Raw genomic sequence first — 22,424 nt, forward strand, 5'->3', positions numbered from 1 at the left:
CCACCAACCTCCTGTGGTCAAGACTTTGTTGTATGAAAGCTCTCCAGAACTGTTTCAAATCCTCTCTCTCTCTGTCATCACCAGGCTTTGATTGATTGATTGACTGACTAAACCGGGTTGTTTTTGCTCCGTCACCAGGCTATGTCCAGGGTATGAGTGACCTGCTGTCTCCTATTCTCTATGTGATGGAGAACGAGGTGGACGCCTTCTGGTGCTTTGTCTGCTTCATGGACCAGATGGTGAGACTGACAACATAGAACTAGATATACTAGAACATACATAATATAGAAATATAATTACTAGAATGGACAAAGCCCCTCAGACCAAAGCAAATTAAATGAGGCTGTCCGTTCTAGTAATTCCATGTCTAAGAAGGCACAGTTCTCCCTGTTTATCAAGAGAGAGGCCAACTAGGTCAGTGTTGGTAGAGTGTGACCTGATTACCTGACCACGCTGGGTTCCCATGGTGCATTTCACAAATGATGCATCCATGACCACTCCCCCATAGCCTCCACCAGTGGCTGAGCAGAGCTTCATGGTTCCACCAATGGCTTACCAGTGTCTATCAGCTGAGAAGGTGTGGCTGTCTTCTGACCAATCATTTCCACTCCACTGAGGTTACCGATCACCCTCATGCTTTTTGATGTCACTCCCTGCCCTATGATTTGTGTTCTATTTTCCTTAGTAGTATTATCCAACCTTATGACACCTTTATGACATCACTACAGCTCTATGATTTGTGTTCTGAATTAGTTTATTTTTCTATCTTATTATCCAACCTGTTATAACACCATCCAGCTTCCTGTCTGTTCTGTTACAACACCATCCAGCTTCCTGTCTGTTCTGTTACAACACCATCCAGCTTCCTGTCTGTTCTGTTACAACACCATCCAGCTTCCTGTCTCTTCTCTGTTACAACACCATCCAGCTTCCTGTCTGTTCTGTTACGACACCATCCAGCTTCCTGTCTGTTCTGTTACAACACCATCCAGCTTCCTGTCTGTTCTGTTACAACACCATCCAGCTTCCTGTCTGTTCTGTTACAACACCATCCAGCTTCCTGTCTGTTCTGTTACAACACCATCCAGCTTCCTGTCTGTTCTGTTATAACACCATCCAGCTTCCTGTCTGTTCTGTTACAGCACCATCCAGCTTCCTGTCTGTTCTGTTACAACACCATCCAGCTTCCTGTCTGTTCTGTTACAACACCATCCAGCTTCCTGTCTGTTCTGTTACAACACCATCCAGCTTCCTGTCTGTTCTGTTACAACACCATCCAGCTTCCTGTCTGTTCTGTTACAACACCATACAGATTCCTGTTTGTTCTGTTACAACACCATACAGATTCCTGTTTGTTCTGTTACAACACCATCCAGCTTCCTGTCTGTTCTGTTACAACACCATCCAGCTTCCTGTCTGTTCTGTTACTACACCATCCAGCTTCCTGTCTACTTTCTGTTACAACACCATACAGATTCCTGTTTGTTCTGTTACAACACCATCCAGCTTCCTGTCTGTTCTGTTACAACACCATCCAGCTTCCTGTCTGCTTTCTGTTACAACACCTTCCAGCTTCCTGTCTGTTGTCTGTTACAGCACCATCCATCTTCCTGTCTGTTACAACACCATCCAGCTTCCTGTCTGTTCTGTTACAAAACCATCCAGCTTCCTGTCTGCTTTCTGTTACAACACCATCCAGCTTCCTGTCTGTTGTCTGTTACAGCACCATCCAGCTTCCTGTCTGTTACAACACCATCCAGCTTCCTGTCTGTTCTGTTACAACACCATCCAGCTTCCTGTCTGTTCTCTGTTACAACACCATCCAGCTTCCTGTCTGCTGTCTGTTTACAACACCATCCAGCTTCCTGTCTGTTGTCTGTTACAACACCATCCAGCTTCCTGTCTGCTCTCTGTTACAACACCATCCAGCTTCCTGTCTGTTCTCTGTTACAACACCATCCAGCTTCCTCTGTTACAGCACCATCCAGCTTCCTGTCTGTTCTGTTACAGCACCATCCAGCTTCCTGTCTGTTACAACACCATCCAGCTTCCTGTCTGTTCTCTGTTACAACACCATCCAGCTTCCTGTCTGTTCTGTTACAACACCATCCAGCTTCCTGTCTGCTTTCTGTTACAACACCATCCAGCTTCCTGTCTGTTACAACACCATCCAGCTTCCTGTCTGTTACAACACCATACAGCTTCCTGTCTGTTACATCACCATCCAGCTTCCTGTCTGTTCTGTTACAACACCATCCATCTTCCTGTCTGTTCTGTTACAACACCATCCAGCTTCCTGTCTGTTCTGTTACAACACCATCCAGCTTCCTGTCGGTTCTCTGTTACAACACCACCCAGCTTCCTGTCTGTTCTCTGTTACAACACCACCCAGCTTCCTGTCTGTTCTGTTACAACACCATCCAGCTTCCTGTCTGTTCTGTTATAACACCATCCAGCTTCCTGTCTGTTCTGTTACAACACCATCCAGCTTCCTGTCTGTTCTGTTACAACACCATCCAGCTTCCTGTCTGTTCTGTTACAACACCATACAGATTCCTGTTTGTTCTGTTACAACACCATCCAGCTTCCTGTCTGTTCTGTTACAACACCATCCAGCTTCCTGTCTACTTTCTGTTACAACACCATACAGATTCCTGTTTGTTCTGTTACAACACCATCCAGCTTCCTGTTTGTTCTGTTACAACACCATCCAGCTTCCTGTCTGTTCTGTTACAGCACCATCCAGCTTCCTGTCTACTTTCTGTTACAACACCATACAGATTCATGTTTGTTCTGTTACAACACCATCCAGCTTCCTGTCTGTTCTGTTACAACACCATCCAGCTTCCTGTCTGTTCTGTTACAACACCATACAGATTCCTGTTTGTTCTGTTACAACACCATCCAGCTTCCTGTCTGTTCTGTTACAACACCATCCAGCTTCCTGTCTACTTTCTGTTACAACACCATACAGATTCCTGTTTGTTCTGTTACAACACCATCCAGCTTCCTGTTTGTTCTGTTACAACACCATCCAGCTTCCTGTCTGTTCTGTTACAACACCATCCAGCTTCCTGTCTCTTCTCTGTTACAACACCATCCAGCTTCCTGTCTGTTCTGTTACGACACCATCCAGCTTCCTGTCTGTTCTGTTACAACACCATCCAGCTTCCTGTCTGTTCTGTTACAACACCATCCAGCTTCCTGTCTGTTCTGTTACAACACCATCCAGCTTCCTGTCTGTTCTGTTACAACACCATCCAGCTTCCTGTCTGTTCTGTTATAACACCATCCAGCTTCCTGTCTGTTCTGTTACAGCACCATCCAGCTTCCTGTCTGTTCTGTTACAACACCATCCAGCTTCCTGTCTGTTCTGTTACAACACCATCCAGCTTCCTGTCTGTTCTGTTACAACACCATCCAGCTTCCTGTCTGTTCTGTTACAACACCATCCAGCTTCCTGTCTGTTCTGTTACAACACCATACAGATTCCTGTTTGTTCTGTTACAACACCATACAGATTCCTGTTTGTTCTGTTACAACACCATCCAGCTTCCTGTCTGTTCTGTTACAACACCATCCAGCTTCCTGTCTGTTCTGTTACTACACCATCCAGCTTCCTGTCTACTTTCTGTTACAACACCATACAGATTCCTGTTTGTTCTGTTACAACACCATCCAGCTTCCTGTCTGTTCTGTTACAACACCATCCAGCTTCCTGTCTGCTTTCTGTTACAACACCTTCCAGCTTCCTGTCTGTTGTCTGTTACAGCACCATCCATCTTCCTGTCTGTTACAACACCATCCAGCTTCCTGTCTGTTCTGTTACAAAACCATCCAGCTTCCTGTCTGCTTTCTGTTACAACACCATCCAGCTTCCTGTCTGTTGTCTGTTACAGCACCATCCAGCTTCCTGTCTGTTACAACACCATCCAGCTTCCTGTCTGTTCTGTTACAACACCATCCAGCTTCCTGTCTGTTCTCTGTTACAACACCATCCAGCTTCCTGTCTGCTGTCTGTTTACAACACCATCCAGCTTCCTGTCTGTTGTCTGTTACAACACCATCCAGCTTCCTGTCTGCTCTCTGTTACAACACCATCCAGCTTCCTGTCTGTTCTCTGTTACAACACCATCCAGCTTCCTCTGTTACAGCACCATCCAGCTTCCTGTCTGTTCTGTTACAGCACCATCCAGCTTCCTGTCTGTTACAACACCATCCAGCTTCCTGTCTGTTCTCTGTTACAACACCATCCAGCTTCCTGTCTGTTCTGTTACAACACCATCCAGCTTCCTGTCTGCTTTCTGTTACAACACCATCCAGCTTCCTGTCTGTTACAACACCATCCAGCTTCCTGTCTGTTACAACACCATACAGCTTCCTGTCTGTTACATCACCATCCAGCTTCCTGTCTGTTCTGTTACAACACCATCCATCTTCCTGTCTGTTCTGTTACAACACCATCCAGCTTCCTGTCTGTTCTGTTACAACACCATCCAGCTTCCTGTCGGTTCTCTGTTACAACACCACCCAGCTTCCTGTCTGTTCTCTGTTACAACACCACCCAGCTTCCTGTCTGTTCTGTTACAACACCATCCAGCTTCCTGTCTGTTCTGTTATAACACCATCCAGCTTCCTGTCTGTTCTGTTACAACACCATCCAGCTTCCTGTCTGTTCTGTTACAACACCATCCAGCTTCCTGTCTGTTCTGTTACAACACCATACAGATTCCTGTTTGTTCTGTTACAACACCATCCAGCTTCCTGTCTGTTCTGTTACAACACCATCCAGCTTCCTGTCTACTTTCTGTTACAACACCATACAGATTCCTGTTTGTTCTGTTACAACACCATCCAGCTTCCTGTTTGTTCTGTTACAACACCATCCAGCTTCCTGTCTGTTCTGTTACAGCACCATCCAGCTTCCTGTCTACTTTCTGTTACAACACCATACAGATTCATGTTTGTTCTGTTACAACACCATCCAGCTTCCTGTCTGTTCTGTTACAACACCTTCCAGCTTCCTGTCTGTTGTCTGTTACAGCACCATCCAGCTTCCTGTCTGTTACAACACCATCCAGCTTCCTGTCTGTTCTGTTACAAAACCATCCAGCTTCCTCTCTGCTTTCTGTTACAACACCATCCAGCTTCCTGTCTGTTGTCTGTTACAGCACCATCCAGCTTCCTGTCTGTTACAACACCATCCAGCTTCCTGTCTGTTCTCTGTTACAACACCATCCAGCTTCCTGTCTGTTGTCTGTTACAACACCATCCAGCTTCCTGTCTGCTCTCTGTTACAACACCATCCAGCTTCCTGTCTGTTCTCTGTTACAACACCATCCAGCTTCCTCTGTTACAGCACCATCCAGCTTCCTGTCTGTTCTGTTACAACACCTTCCAGCTTCCTGTCTGTTGTCTGTTACAGCACCATCCAGCTTCCTGTCTGTTACAACACCATCCAGCTTCCTGTCTGTTCTGTTACAAAACCATCCAGCTTCCTGTCTGCTTTCTGTTACAACACCATCCAGCTTCCTGTCTGTTGTCTGTTACAGCACCATCCAGCTTCCTGTCTGTTACAACACCATCCAGCTTCCTGTCTGTTCTCTGTTACAACACCATCCAGCTTCCTGTCTGTTGTCTGTTACAACACCATCCAGCTTCCTGTCTGCTCTCTGTTACAACACCATCCAGCTTCCTGTCTGTTCTCTGTTACAACACCATCCAGCTTCCTCTGTTACAACACCATCCAGCTTCCTGTCTGTTCTCTGTTACAACACCATCCAGCTTCCTCTGTTACAACACCATCCAGCTTCCTGTCTGTTACAACACCATCCAGCTTCCTGTCTGCTGTCTGTTACAACACCATCCAGCTTCCTGTCTGTTCTCTGTTACAACACCATCCAGCTTCCTGTCTGTTCTCTGTTACAACACCATCCAGCTTCCTGTCTGCTTTCTGTTACAACACCATCCAGCTTCCTGTCTGTTACAACACCATACAGCTTCCTGTCTGTTACATCACCATCCAGCTTCCTGTCTGTTCTGTTACAACACCATCCAGCTTCCTGTCTGTTCTGTTACAACACCATCCAGCTTCCTGTCTGTTCTGTTACAACACCATACAGATTCCTGTTTGTATTGTTACAACACCATCCAGCTTCCTGTCTGTTCTGTTACAACACCATCCAGCTTCCTGTCTACTTTCTGTTACAACACCATACAGATTCCTGTTTGTTCTGTTACAACACCATCCAGCTTCCTGTTTGTTCTGTTACAACACCATCCAGCTTCCTGTCTGTTCTGTTACAGCACCATCCAGCTTCCTGTCTACTTTCTGTTACAACACCATACAGATTCATGTTTGTTCTGTTACAACACCATCCAGCTTCCTGTCTGTTCTGTTACAACACCTTCCAGCTTCCTGTCTGTTGTCTGTTACAGCACCATCCAGCTTCCTGTCTGTTACAACACCATCCAGCTTCCTGTCTGTTCTGTTACAAAACCATCCAGCTTCCTGTCTGCTTTCTGTTACAACACCATCCAGCTTCCTGTCTGTTGTCTGTTACAGCACCATCCAGCTTCCTGTCTGTTACAACACCATCCAGCTTCCTGTCTGTTCTCTGTTACAACACCATCCAGCTTCCTGTCTGTTGTCTGTTACAACACCATCCAGCTTCCTGTCTGCTCTCTGTTACAACACCATCCAGCTTCCTGTCTGTTCTCTGTTACAACACCATCCAGCTTCCTCTGTTACAGCACCATCCAGCTTCCTGTCTGTTCTGTTACAACACCTTCCAGCTTCCTGTCTGTTGTCTGTTACAGCACCATCCAGCTTCCTGTCTGTTACAACACCATCCAGCTTCCTGTCTGTTCTGTTACAAAACCATCCAGCTTCCTGTCTGCTTTCTGTTACAACACCATCCAGCTTCCTGTCTGTTGTCTGTTACAGCACCATCCAGCTTCCTGTCTGTTACAACACCATCCAGCTTCCTGTCTGTTCTCTGTTACAACACCATCCAGCTTCCTGTCTGTTGTCTGTTACAACACCATCCAGCTTCCTGTCTGCTCTCTGTTACAACACCATCCAGCTTCCTGTCTGTTCTCTGTTACAACACCATCCAGCTTCCTCTGTTACAACACCATCCAGCTTCCTGTCTGTTCTCTGTTACAACACCATCCAGCTTCCTCTGTTACAACACCATCCAGCTTCCTGTCTGTTACAACACCATCCAGCTTCCTGTCTGCTGTCTGTTACAACACCATCCAGCTTCCTGTCTGTTCTCTGTTACAACACCATCCAGCTTCCTGTCTGTTCTCTGTTACAACACCATCCAGCTTCCTGTCTGCTTTCTGTTACAACACCATCCAGCTTCCTGTCTGTTACAACACCATACAGCTTCCTGTCTGTTACATCACCATCCAGCTTCCTGTCTGTTCTGTTACAACACCATCCAGCTTCCTGTCTGTTCTGTTACAACACCATCCAGCTTACTGTCTGTTCTGTTACAACACCATCCAGCTTCCTGTCTGTTCTGTTACAACACCATCCAGCTTCCTGTCTGTTCTCTGTTACAACACCACCCAGCTTCCTGTCTGTTCTCTGTTACAACACCACCCAGCTTCCTGTCTGTTCTGTTACAACACCATCCAGCTTCCTGTCTGTTCTGTTATAACACCATCCAGCTTCCTGTCTGTTCTGTTACAACACCATCCAGCTTCCTGTCTGTTCTCTGTTACAACACCACCCAGCTTCCTGTCTGTTCTCTGTTACAACACCACCCAGCTTCCTGTCTGTTACGACACCATCCAGCTTCCTGTCTGTTACCTCTATTCTGTCTTCCACATGGCTACTGAAGTCATCTAAAGGGGATTTCGTGTTCATGAACCATTCCTAGCTTTATAGATACTGTAGCCCAGGGCTGGTCTAGGGCTGGTCTTCCCTGGTAAACAGCTATACACACACTCACAGGTTAGGATAAACAGCAATCATGTTAATATTACTCGGCTGAGTGGTCTTGTACCTGACAGGCCCTCATTATTCAAAGGAAACCCAAAGACCATGTCATCTCCAGTGCTCTGACTGTCATCCCACCCATTAATACATCAAACATGGCTACATCAGGGTTTATTGGTATAAACACCTGCCAGCTAGCAACTTGTTAGTGGGGAAGGTAAAAGGAGTAGAGAGCATCAATATGGTGTGATGTGTTATGTGACTGGCCGACAGACTGGCTGGCCGACAGACTGGCTGGCCGACAGACTGACTGGCCGACAGACTGACTGGCCGACTGGCTGGCTGGCCGACTGACTGGCTGGCCGACAGACTGACTGGCCGACAGACTGACTGGCCGACAGACTGGCTGGCCGACAGACTGGCTGGCCGACAGACTGGCTGGCCGACTGACTGGCTGGCCGACAGACTGACTGGCCGACAGACTGGCTGGCCGACAGACTGGCTGGCCGACAGACTGGCTGGCCGACAGACTGGCTGGCCGACAGACTGGCTGGCCGACAGACTGGCTGGCCGACAGACTGACTGGCCGACAGACTGGCTGGCCGACAGACTGGCTGGCCGACAGACTGGCTGGCTGGCCGACTGACTGGCTGGCCGACTGACTGACTGGCTGGCCGGCTGACTGACTGGCTGGCCGACCGGCCTACTAGCTGACTAGCTGGCCGACTGACTGACTGGACACCCTTTCAAATTAGTGGATTCAGCTATTTCAGCCACACCCGTTGCTGACAGGTGTATAACATCGAGCACACAGCCATGCAATCTCCATAGACAAACAGTGGCAGTAGAATGGCCTTACTGAAGAGCTCAGTGACTTTCAACGTGGCACCGTCATAGGATGCCACCTTTCCAACAAGTCAGTTCGTCAAATTTCTGCCCTGCTAGAGCTGCCCCGGTCAACTGTAAGTGCTGTTATTGTGAAGTGGAAACGTCTAGGAGTAACAATGGCTCAGCCGCGAAGTGGTAGGCCACACAAGCCAACAGAACTGTACCGCCGAGTGCTGAAGCGTGTAAAGATCATTAGTCCTCGTTTGCAACACTCACTTCCGAGTTCCAAACTGCCTCTGGAAGCAACGTCAGCACAAGAACTGTTCGTTGGGAGCTTCATGAAATGGGTTTCCATGGCCGAGCAGCCACACATAAGCCTAAGATCACCATGCGCAATGCCAAGCGTCAGCTGGAGTGGTGTAAAGCTCGCCGCCATTGGACTCTGGAGCAGTGGAAACGCGTTTTATGGAGTGATGAATCATGCTTTACCATCTGGCAGTCCGACGGACGGATCTGGGTTTGGTGGATGCCAGGAGAACGCTACCTGCCCAAGTGCATAGTGGCAACTGTAAAGTGAGGAGGAGGAGGAATAATGGTCTGGGGCTGTTTTTCATGTTTCGGGCTAGACCCTTTAGTTCCAGTGAATGTAAATCTTAACGCTACAGCATACAATGATATTCTAGACGATTCTGTGCTTCCAACTTTGTGGCAACAGTTTGGGGAAGGCCCTTTCCTGTTTCAGCATGACAATGCCCCCGTGCACAAAGCGAGGTCCATACAGAAATGGTTTGTCGAGATCGGTGAGGAAGAACTTGACTGTCCTGCACGGAGCCCTGACCTCAACCCCATCGAACACCTTTTGGGATGAATTGGAACGCCGACTGCGAGCCCAGGCCTAATCGCCCAACATCAGTGCCCGACCTCACTAATGCTCTTGCGGCTGAATGGAAGCAAGTCCCCGCAGCAAAGGGGGGGACCAACTCCATATTAAAGCCCATGATTTTGGAATGAGATGTTCGACGAGCAGGTGTCCACATACTGTTGGTCATGTAGTGTATCTGTCTATATAGTGTTAATGTATTGCTATGTTGTCTAAATTCTCAGCACCAGAACTTTGAGGAGCAGATGCAGGGTATGAAGACTCAGCTGATCCAGCTCAGCACTCTGCTACGACTACTGGACCTGTCTTTCTGGAACTACCTGGGTGAGGGGAAAACACACACACACACACACCACACACACACACACACCGCACACACCACACACCACACCACACACACGCGCGCACACACACACCACACACCACACACACACACACACACACACACACACACACACACACCACACACCACACACACACACACACACACAGGGCATGCTTAAAAAAGTTTTCCTTCCTGAAGTCCCGGTTGTCCAGTCCCTCCCTGTTTCAATCCATTTTCTTCCGTTCGGTGCCTAATGAATAACACCCATTACTACCATTTAGAATCCACAGAATGGAACATTCACCGTGACAACGGAACACGCGTTCATCCCCATCATAAGGGTACTAGATAATCATCTTGATAGAGCCAATGAAATATTACCCCTGTGTGTTCTCTCTCTCTCTCAAGTGACGACACCACATTTGTCTTCGTAGAAAAACAAGAGGTTATCCAAGTTGAACTAAGACTTCCTAATGAGATAAATATGTGTGTTCCGTTCGGAGAGTCTTTCCTATTTGCTAGAGGTTGTAGGGTTCAGCTGCATCCCTAAACAGTCCCTGATAAGTTGTGGTGAATTAGGCTGTTTTAAATACGGCTAGCGCCACGGTGCGATCTGATTGGCACGATGTTGATTTATCACCGCATACTTTATATAATCATTCATTTTCTTGATTAATTTGGGCTCGCTCAGCCAGCCTACTAAAACTGCTCTGCTGTTCGTTACCTCCCAGGATAACAACATCCGCTCCTTTGGAATTTAGAGAGCTTCCAAGAACAATAAACCAAGTACATTCAATAATATGTAAATGAGTTGTTGTTATTTATCGCTTTAATTTGAGCAGGGAAGAGGAGGATGAGGAGGACGACGATGATTGGGGGGGTGAAGAAGAGATGGAGGGGTGGGAAGGAAAAAGAGGCTTAAGGTCCTGTCTCTATGATTGGTTGACTTAATTTACGAGCCTCCACCACCTCCTCAACCCTCTTTCACCTCCTCACTATTGACCTTCCTTCGTCTCCTTGATCAGACATACTCACAACTCTGACAACTTGGGAGTGGATTTAACCCTCTCAGCGATGGTTGGGTCTAAGCCAATGGCTTTTCAGCTCATGGTGTCTGAAGACAATACCTGAGATGTTGGGTTCCCTTCATTCTAACCTTCTTATGATGTACTTCTGCTAACGTGTGTGTGTGTGTGTGTGTGTGTGTGTGTGTGTGTGTGTGTGTGTGTGTGTGTGTGTGTGTGTGTGTGTGTGTGTGTGTGTGTGTGTGTGTGTGTGTGTGCGTGTGCGTGTGCGCGTGCGTGTCCAACCTACAGGGGCCCAGGACTCCGGTCACCTGTATTTCTGCTTCCGCTGGCTCCTGATTCGCTTCAAGAGAGAACTGAGTTACCCTGACGTCATGCGTCTATGGGAAGTGAGTCACACACCTTCACCACGTTCAAGGCGTTGACTGTTAATCAATCGGCTGTTCCTCTAGTGAATCGGTCAGCCCACACAGTCAATTCAGCCAATCAATCAGAGACCAATCAGTCTGTACAGTGAGCACTTGACCAATCAGTGGGCTCTCTGGTCCTGCTGCTCCTCAGGCTCTCCTCCTCCTTCAAACTCCCCAGAGATGAATCAGTAACCTGATTTAAATGGCCCGTAGTTTGGTTTTAATTTCATCATCTCTCCATTGGTCCAGAGGCATCGTGAGGAAACACAAGCCAATTTAAGATTCATTTAATGATGTTTCACAGAATCACAACAATTTGTTTGGTATATGAGAAATAATGATGCAGATATTGTATAACACACATACTGACTCTGATTGTCTCTGGGTTGGCTTCAGGTCATGTGGACTGGACTGCCGTGCCAGAACTTCCACCTGCTGGTGTGCTGTGCCATCCTGGACTCAGAGAAGCACAAGATCATGGAGGAACAATACGGCTTCAATGAGATCCTCAAGGTGCGCGTGTGTTTTCTTACGTGTGTGTGTGTGTGTGTGTGTGTGTGTGTGTGTGTGTGTGTGTGTGTGTGTGTGTGTGTGTGTGTGTGTGTGTGTGTGTGTGTGTGTGTGTGTGTGTGTGTGTGTGTGTGTGTGTGTGTGTGTGTGTGTGTGTGTGTGTGTGTGTGTGTGCGCGCGCGTGCGTGCGTGCGGTCGGTCGTTCGGGGAAACATTACACTAGATATTACCTCCTAAAATAAAAGGGTCCTTTTAGCTCCTATCAGATGAGTGGTGATGGCACCGCCTCTATTCCCTATGACACACTGATGTCTGACCCCCTCTATTCCCTATGACACACTGATGTCTGACCCCCTCTATTCCCTATGACACACTGATGTCTGACCCCCTCTATTCCCTATGACACACTGATGTCTGACCCCCTCTATTCCCTATGACACACTGATGTCTGACCCCCTCTATTCCCTATGACACACTGATGTCTGACCCCCTCTATTCCCTATGACACACTGATGTCTGACCCCCTCTATTCCCTATGACACACTGATGTCTGACCCCCTCTATTCCCTATGACACACTGATGTCTGACCCCCTCTATTCCCTATGACACACTGATGTCTGACCCCCTCTATTCCCTATGACACACTGATGTCTGACCCCCTCTATTCCCTATGACACACTGATGTCTGACCCCCTCTGTTCCCTATGACACACTGATGTCTGACCCCCTCTGTTCCCTATGACACACTGATGTCTGACCCCCTCTATTCCCTATGACACACTGATGTCTGACCCCCTCTATTCCCTATGACACACTGATGTCTGACCCCCTCTATTCCCTATGACACACTGATGTCTGACCCCCTCTATTCCCTATGACACACTGATGTCTGACCCCCTCTGTCTTTTAGTGGTGCTCAACCACTCCCTGTTAAAAGTCTCTTCCATCCAAATGTAGGCCCGACAGAATTTAACATCCTCCTCCATCTCAATGTACTGATGATGGCAAGTGAAAACCATAGAACTAGTTAAAATGTTTAGAATTTTTGTGTCGTGAAAATTAATAATGACAACAGTCTGGTAATCTCTCTAGAAATATAGGCTGATGTAATCTGGAGTTACCTTGGCTGAGTGATATACACTACCGGTCCAAAGTTTTACTACACCTACTCATTCAAAGGTTTTTCTTGATTTGTTTTACTATTTTCTACATTGTAGAATAATAGTGAAGACATCAAAACTATGAAGTAACACATATGGAATCATGTAGTAACCAAAAAAGTGTTAAACTAATCAAAATATATTTGAGATTCTTCAAAGTAGCCACCCTTTGCCTTGATGACAGCTTTGCACACTCTTGGCATTCCCTCAACCAGCTTCACCTGGAATACTTTTCCAACAGTCTTGAAGGAGTTCCCACATATGCTGAGCACTTGTTGGCTGCTTTTCCTTCACTCTGCGATCCGACTCATCCCAAACCATCTCAATTTGGTTGTGGTCGAGGGATTGTGGAGGCCAGGTCACCTGACACAGCCTGGAGGTGTGTTGGGTCATTGTCCTGTTGAAAAACAATGATAGTCCCACTAAGCCCACACCAGATGGGATGGCGTATCGCTGCAGAATGCTGTGGTAGCCATGCTGGTTAAGTGTGCCATGAATTCTAAATATTCTAAATGTTTCTTGGCCCAAGCAAGTCTCTTCTTATTATTGGTGTCCTTTAGTAGTGGTTTTCTTTGCAGCAATTCGATCATGAAACATGAGCAATGGACATTAGACCGGTGGAAATGTGTCCTTTGGTCTGGAGTCCAAATTGGAGATTTTTGGTTCCAACCGCTGTGTCTTTGTGAGATGCGATGTGGGTGAATGGATGATCTCCGCTTGTGTAGTTCCCACCGTAAAGCATGGAGGGGGGAGGTGTTTTTCAACAGGACAATGACCCAACACACCTCCAGGCTGTGTAAGGGCTATTTTACCAAGAAGGAGAGTGATGGAGTGCTGCATCAGATGACCTGGCCTCCACAATCACCCGACCTCAACCCAATTGAGATGGTTTAGGATGAGTTGGACCGCAGAGTGAAGGAAAAGCAGCCAACAAGTGCTCAGCATATGTGGGAACTCCTTCAAGACTGTTGGAAAAGCATTCCAGGTGAATCTGGTTGAGAGAATGCCAAGAGTGTGCAAAGCTGTCATCAAGGCAAAGGGTGGCTATTTGAAGAATCTCAAATATAAAATATATTTAGATTTGTTTAACACTTCTTTGGTTACTACATGATTCCATATGTGTTATTTCATAGTTTTGATGTCTTCACTATTATTCTACAATGTAGAAAATAGTAAAAAAATAAAGAAAACCCCTTGAATGAGTAGGTGTTCTAGAACTTTTGACCGGTAGTGTACAGGATAGCCTATAAGAACGCATAGAACCATTAAATCATTCAACATTCTACCTGAGGTTACTTCCTGATGTGATCACAGCTGCTCTCTCTGCAGTTGGTCGACAGCTAGTAGACGGTAACCATGGAGACCTTGCAGGCTCTATCTATCTGTACAGTAGCTACAACACCTGGTGAGAGAGAAAGGACAAACACCGTTGGAAATACAACCCATATTTATCTTTATTTTCCCTTTTGTACTTGAACTATTTGCATATCGTTAAAACACTGTATAATGACATATTATTACATTTTTAAATGGTTTTATTATTTTGGAACTTTTGTGAGTGTAATATTTACTGTTCATTTATTGTTTATTTCACTTTTGTTTATTATCTTTCACTTGCTTTGGCAATGTTAACATACGTTTCCCATGCCAATAAAACCCTTAGAATTGAAAGGGAGCGAAAGAGGGGGAGAAAGTGAGTGGGGAGAGCGAGGGGGGGGGGGGGACGGTTAGTGAGGGAGGGAGAGAGAGAAAGAAAGTATGGAGAGTGAGGGGAAAGAGCGCGGGGAAAGAGGAACACGAAGAGAGAATAGGCTTCACACTGTGTTTTATCATGACTGAAGGAAGCAGTTAATTATCACCTAGCAGGAGCATGTGGTCTTCTAACCAACAGGCTCTCACTGCCTAGTCTCATTACAACACACTCTTATATCCACACAGAATACACTTTCTGTTATGTGTTAAATGAGTGAACTGAAAATGGCATTCGGTGTTGGAAGCGTTATCCCTGTCATCACTTTAGCACAGGGATGGGCAACTTTGATGGGGTGGGGGCCACAAAAAAAATCTGAACTCATGGGTCTGCTTACCCACATCCATACCCACTCATGCAGTCAGAGCCAGCTCTAGCCTTTTGGGGGCCCTAAACAGAGCGCCCCCCCCCCCCCTCTTGAAAGTGGAGAGAACGTTTTCGAGTTCATTTCCTGAAATGTTACACATTTTTCCATGGGGCATAGAGAAAATGTTGCAGTTTTTAAAGCAAGTTTGCTGCAATTCTACACATTTTGCCATGGGGTGGAGAGAAATGTTTGCAGTTATTAATATATTTGAGTGAGAGTGACTAACAAAAGTCAATGGGGGCCCCCGGTTGGTAAATCGACCATTACTTCAAGTTAAGATGGCTGGCCTCTAGACTCATTTACCAATCAAACCAGCTGACTTTGAAAATGTTTTTGATAAAGTACGACTGGAATTTATATATAAATGCCTGGTGTATTTACATTTTGGAGAGTCTTATACAATGGGTTAAAGTTATGTATAGTAACCCTGGCTGTAAAATAGTCAATAATGGCTACTTCTCAGAAGGTTTTAAACTGTCAAGAGGAGTAAAACAAGGTTGTCCACTATCAGCATATCTATTTATTATGGCCATCGAAATGTTAGCTATTAAAATCAGATCCAACAATAATAAATCCAGGGCTTAAAAACAAAGGTGTCATTGTACACTGATGATTCATGTTTTCTTTTAAATCCACAATTTGGATCCCTCTACAGCCTCAAGAGGATCTAGATAATTTTTCTAACCTCTCTGGATTACAATCTAATTATGATAAGTGTGCCATACGTATTGGCTCACTACAAAAATACTTTTATATTACCGTGTACCAATAAAATGGTCTGACAGTGAAGTGGACATACTAGGTATTCACATCCCGAAGGAAAAAAATGATCCCACCACAATACATTTTAATCGAAAGTTAGCCAAATTAGATACGATTTTGCTACCATGGAAAGGACAACATCCCAGTTTACCTATTTGCTTATGGCCCTGCCTACACCTAACAACTTGTTTGTTAAATTATTTGAGTAAAGAATATTCAATTTCATTTGGAATTGCAAGCCAGACAAAAGTAAACAGTCCTATTTATATAATGAATATGAATTGGGAGGGCAGAAATGATTAAATATGAAAGCATTAGACCTCTCACTAAAGGCTTCAGTCATACAAAAACTATACAAATCCCAACTGGTTCTCTAGCAGATTAAGGAGAGAATGGCTCACCCCGTGGTCCTCTGTAGCTCAGCTGGTAGAGCACGGCGTTTGTAACGCCAAGGTAGTGGGTTCGATCCCCGGGACCACCCATACACAAAAATGTATGCACGCATGACTGTAAGTCGCTTTGGATAAAAGCATCTGCTAAATGGCATATTATTATTATGTTCAGGAATGGCCTTTTTCCCTTTATTCAGATTACAACCTCTCACTTTCGGTTATTTAAAAATGAAATAATCTCCAAAATATCACTTTCTAAAACAAGCAATAGAAAGTTTGTTGCTAGTTCAGTTTAATCCACCGGAAAAGACAGAACAAATATTACGGCAAATATTACTGTTAAAGTCAAATATACTAATTGATAAAAATACACATGCGGAGATCATCCGTTCACCCACACCGCGTCTCACAAAGACACGGCGGTTGGAACCAAAAATCTCAAATTTGGACTCCAGACAAATTTCCACCGGTCTAATGTCCATTGCTCGTGTTTCTTGGCCCAAGCAAGTCTTCTTCTTATTGGTGTCCTTTAGTAGTGGTTTCTTTGCAGGAATTTTACCATGAAGGCCTGATTCACACAGTCTCCTCTGAACAGTTGATGTTGAGATGTGTCTGTTACTTGAACTCTGTGAAGCATGTATTTGCTCTGCAATTTCTGAGGCTGGTAAGTCTAATGAACTTATCCTCTGCAACAGAGGTAACTCTGGGTCTTCCATTCCTGTGGCGGTCCTCATGAGAGCCAGTTTCATCATAGCGCTTGATGGTTTTTGCGACTGCACTTGAAGAAATTTTCCGTATTTACTGACCTTCATGTCTGAAAGTAACGATGGACTGTCATTTCTCTTTGCTTATTTGAGCTGTTCTTGCCATAATATGGACTTGGTCTTTGACCAAACAGGGCTATCTTCTCTATACCAACCCTACCTTGTCACAACACAACTGATTGGCTCAAATGCATTAAGAATTAAAGAAATTCCACAAATTAACTTTTAAGAAGGCACACCTGTTAATTGAAATGCATTCCAGGGGACTACCTTATTCTACAATGTAGAAAATAGTTTTAAAAAATAAAGAAAAGCCCTTGCATGAGTAGGTGTTCTAGAACTTTTGACTGGTACTGTATGTTATTTTTTTCAAATTGATCCGTGCATGCGGCCCGCGGGCCGTCAGTTGCCCATCCCTGCTTTAGCAAGTCACTGATCTGAGAATGTTCTCCTCCCTTCTTTCCAGCACATAAATGAACTGCCGATGAAACTGGACATCGGGGCCATCCTCAAGAAAGCTGAAGCTATATGCCTACAGCTGAAGAGTTGTAAGGTATGTATCCATAGATGGATGTCGTATCTTCAGAACGTTTGTCCTTACAGTATATTCTGAAATACATACATGGGTTTGCTGAGTGCTGAAAGGGAAAGGAGTTGAGATAGGATTGGTTTGCACAGTTGCCAGTAGAAGGGTGTGTATTGGGTTCAAAGGGGGTTTTCAACACAACCCTCGTTAACTCTTTATAGGATTTTCCCAACTCAGTGGTAGAAATACACAGGGGGTGTGAGTAAATGCATTTGAAACTAACCCTCATTAAAATGTGTCTGTGACATACGTTTTAAATAGTTTTCTTCTGATGATATCCTGATTTGTGTCCGACTCCATCGCAGAACATTAGATACCTTCAGAATGTTTGCGCCTGTATTCTGAAACACTTATTGAACTCCGCTATGAATATAGGTACAATCAAATCTAACACTCTTCAACACCTTGTTATTGACCTGCGGTTCTATCCGGATCTTTAATCTCATCATGTTATTGACCTGCGGTTCTATCCGGATCTTTAATCTCACCTTGTTATTGACCTACGGTTCTATCCGGATCTTTAATCTCATCATGTTTATTATCTGTGTAGGACTTGCCCGACTCAGTGGTTGAGATCCTTGGATTCAACAGCACAAAGACCGAGTCATCATCCCAGTCAGAGGACATGGAGAGAATGGACAGGGAAGACTCTCCAGAACCTTCTACACCGTCAGACCACCAGCAGGACTTAGTGTCTGACTACAGCCCCAGCGGCAGCAACAGACACTTACGGGACGAGGCGCGTGACGTTTACAAATTAGCCTACATATCGTAGCCAGCCTGGCTAACAAGTAGTCTCTCGTGCAGTGAGAGATTTGGTTCTGGTTGCTGAGATTGGGCTCACGGCCGAGTGAAAAAGGTGTGCTTCCTCTCTCCAACCTCACAGACAGAGGAGAGCTGGGAAACGGCTTCTCAGGGCGACATTATAATAGAGCCCAGGAGGTATTCATTCAAAGGACGTTTTTGCAAATCAAATAATGTTTGTAATGATTCTCATTCTTCTTGCTAGAGGTGGATCTTCGTGTTTTTAGGAGATTGCTCCTTATTGCTCCTGACTCCAAGGTATTGGGTTTGATTTTTTTTTTTCCTCATTGCTTTGTGTTAGTCGCTCCTGAATCGTGTGAATAGTCAAATGAACGCTTAAGTATTTGACGTGGTTTAAATAGAGGTGGAAGGCCTGAGGAATGGATAAGGTTTTATATAAACTGGGTTATTACATCTCACTGTAGTGTTCAGCTATTAGGAGCCCTAGGTGTAATTACATTATAACCACTTAATGAAGAAGTGGCTGTATTATCTCAGGGCAAGGCCACTCTCCTCTGCCAACTGAATATGATTATCTACCCTGCTGCCCAATGACATGGATTATACATAGTGTACAAAACACCTGCTCTTTCCATGACGTAGACTGGCCAGGTGAATCCAGGTGAAATCTATGATCCCTTATTGATCCACTTCAATCAGTGTAGATGAAGGGGAGGTGACAGGTTACAGAAGGATTTTTAAGCCTTGAGACAATTGAGACATGGATTGTGTATGTGTGCCATTCAGAGGGTGAATGGGCAAGACAAAATATTTAAGTGCCTTTGAACTGGGTATGGTAGTAGGTGCCAGGCGCATTGGTTTGAGTGTGTCACAAACTGCAACGCTGCTGGGTTTTTCAACAGTTTCCCGTGTGTATCAAGAATGGTCCCCCACCCAAAGGACATCCAGGCAACTTGACACAACTGTGGGAAGCATTGGAGTCAACATGGGCCAGCATCCCTGTGGAACGCTTTCGATACCTTGTAGAGTCCATGCCCCGTCAAATTGAGGCTGTTCTGAGGACAAAAGGGGGTGCAACCCAATGTTAAGGTGTTCCTAATGTTTTGGCCACTCAGTGTATATATATATATGCTGCTGCCTTGCTGACATCTGATTTTGGTAAGACTGAAAAATACATGATTTATATTGAATAATGTACTTTGTTTCTGAAACCATATTGTCAATCACACTAGAATGTGTGGGTTGACATCCTTTATGTACTTGTATTACCTTGCCTTAGACGTCTGGTCCTCTGGACTGGAGGTTCCCAGAAGTTGCTTTATCAAACACAGAACCTTACAGCAACATTTTAAATGATGTAGGGTCCATGCTAAGCCAACCACGAGGCCTTTGTCAACATATACAGACAGACTTACTTCCATGTACTCATTTATATCATCTGTTAGCCTACTCGCCTCCGAAAACGTACTGAATATTTTCTTGCCGTGTTTAACATTGATGATTCTTACTTCTGTGGGAAAGATTGTAAAGGAGTTGATGTAGTCATTGATTATGGTGCATGCTGAAACTACTTAGCCTTCCAAGTGAATTATCAGAAAGAGCAATGCTGGAAGACTGTTCATATGTGAATCTTCCTGTGTACAGATTTGTATATTCCAGCAGTTTGTACTGTATATATTTGATACCGTCTTTGACAACCAATTATGTTTGAAATCTTTTAAAGAACCTGAATTTCATGACTCATCTTTTTATTGCTTAATGTGATAGAAGTATCAGTATCTATCTCCCCTCTGTTCAGGAGTCTCTCCCAGTCCTGACAGCCATCTATGGGAGGATCTCAATTTGAATTTCCTTGATTTCTCGCATCCTCTCTCCTCGCCTCCTTCTCAACACCCATTGAGATGGTCAGAGGGGAGGGAACTCTTACCTTCTCATCCAATGGGATGCGAAGAATCAAGGAAAAAGCGATTTTGAGATTCTCCCCATGTCTCAACTGGCAAGCCAGTCTGTTCACAGTTCCAAATATCCTGAGGCTAGAAATATAACAAATGAACCATTATGTCCCTTATTTTTTTCTCTCCCTATTCTGCATTGACACAAATTAACAACTATGTACCTATTGTTTTCCAATACAATGAATGCCGCTCATTCAAAGGCTTGACGTAACAATGAGACAAAAGAACACTTTCAGGTTATTTACCGATGCATCAATGAATCTGTTCCCTCTCAGCTGATGTCTCTCTGGTCTCTTGCTGTGCAAGTGATTTGGAGACGTTCCTAGAAACAGAGGCTGTGTCCCAAATGGCTCCCTATGTAGTGAACTACTCTTGACCAGAGCCTAGGACTCTATATAGGGAATAGGGTAGTGTACTATATAGTGAATAGGGTGCCATTTTGGGAACACGCAGTGTCTGGGATTCAGTATCTGAATGAAACCGGATCGCTAGTCTGTTCAGTGTTCATAGCGTTTTTGTAACAAAAACCAGCGTGATGATTTTCATATCCTTGTCCCGTAGGAAAATGCCTCCGTTGCTATGGCACTTTCTAGGCTACGGCCTGAGGCCCAAAACTCTGCCTGCCTGCCCTCCTGTCACCCAGAAATGGGATTAAAACCAAAATACAAGGACTCCGTTGGCCTCGCCTTGAAGAGTAAACTGCGATCAGATATCAAAAACTTTTCTAGCATAGACTTGGATAAATACTTCATTTTTTTTCCTGGGTTAAGTTCTTCTTTGAAATGAGAGCTGTAGGTGTTATCGAGGTTTTGTAACAAACTACCTGTGAGTTATGGATCTATGTGCTGGTGAATTGGTTGCACATCTTAGAAAACCTACAAATTGTGAGGGAAAAATAGCACTTTACAAATGAGAAATAGAGTTTCACACATCTTGAGACCAGATGGTTCATAGCAAGTGCCAGTATCAGCTAAGACGACAGTTGTTGTAAGTCGTATGAAACAACGCATAGCTGAACACCGCAGCTCAATCAGGTGTAAGAACACTGACTACCCATTAGCAGTTCACTTTGTTGAAGCTAACCGTCCCATCTCCTCCCTCAAATGCACAGGCATTGAGCATGTTGCTCTACCAAGGAGAGGAGGAAACATGGAGATCCTACTACTACAGAGGAAGGCCTACTGGATATCCTGTCTAAAAACACTGACCCCTAGTGGTCTGAATATTGACCCCTAGTGGTCTGAATATTGACCCCTAGTGGTCTGAACATTGACCCCTAGTGGTCTGAACATTGACCCCTAGTGGTCTGAGCATTGACCTCTAGTGGTCTGAACATTGACCGCTAGTGGTCTGAACATTGACCCCTAGTGGTCTGAACATTGACCCCTAGTGGTCTGAACATTGACCCCTAGTGGTCTGAATATTGACTTTGATCTCAGGCCCTTCTTATGAATAATAATTTTTTATGAACAAGTCTTATAAATGAATATATTCTTTCTATAGCTTATCAGCGTACACCCAATATGTTCCCCCTGCTGCTGATGCTAATTATGCATTAGGGTTGAACCAAAAGATTACGTGTAAGAAAAATCTATGAAATTGGAAACAAATATATATGTGAAATTAAATTAAACAATAATGTAGGTTGATGCTAATATTATGTACAGTATCTAATTATGTTTCCATATGATAACAGCAGCCTAATATATTCAATATGCTGTAAACTATTGTCTTTTAACAGTTTCACTCAATTCATTGTAATCAACCATTATGACACACCCCTCCCTCACTATTGTCATTGGTTGCACTAATTGCACTGTTTGTTTACATAACCTGGTTCCAAGCGTTCATGATATCACCCTGAAGAAGGCACAGTGATGCCGAAACGTTGGGGTTTTATCCAATAATTACTGGCAGTTTATATATACAGTGCATTCAGAAAGTATTCAGACCCCTTGACTTTTTCCACATTTTGTTACGTTACAGCCTTATT

At 44.8% G+C, this 22,424-nt stretch overlaps 1 protein-coding gene across 1 annotated transcript in view; it reads left to right on the forward strand.

The window, feature by feature from the left end:
- LOC311114699 (TBC1 domain family member 15-like) overlaps positions 1-20,212 on the forward strand; it is a 52,991-nt gene extending 32,779 nt beyond the window's left edge. The window contains exons 7-12 of the mRNA XM_084189938.1: positions 139-239; positions 9,884-9,983; positions 11,301-11,398; positions 11,816-11,932; positions 17,592-17,678; positions 18,262-20,212. Of these exons, the coding sequence (XP_084046064.1) occupies positions 139-239; positions 9,884-9,983; positions 11,301-11,398; positions 11,816-11,932; positions 17,592-17,678; positions 18,262-18,486 (728 nt within the window). The 3' untranslated portion in view covers positions 18,487-20,212. The remainder of the gene's footprint in view (positions 1-138; positions 240-9,883; positions 9,984-11,300; positions 11,399-11,815; positions 11,933-17,591; positions 17,679-18,261) is intronic.
- Positions 20,213-22,424: the final 2,212 nt, after the last annotated feature.

Source organism: Coregonus lavaretus, assembly GCF_964263955.1.
Source record: "Coregonus lavaretus genome assembly, contig: HAP1_SCAFFOLD_557, whole genome shotgun sequence".
Classification (NCBI taxonomy): Eukaryota; Metazoa; Chordata; class Actinopteri; order Salmoniformes; family Salmonidae; genus Coregonus; species Coregonus lavaretus.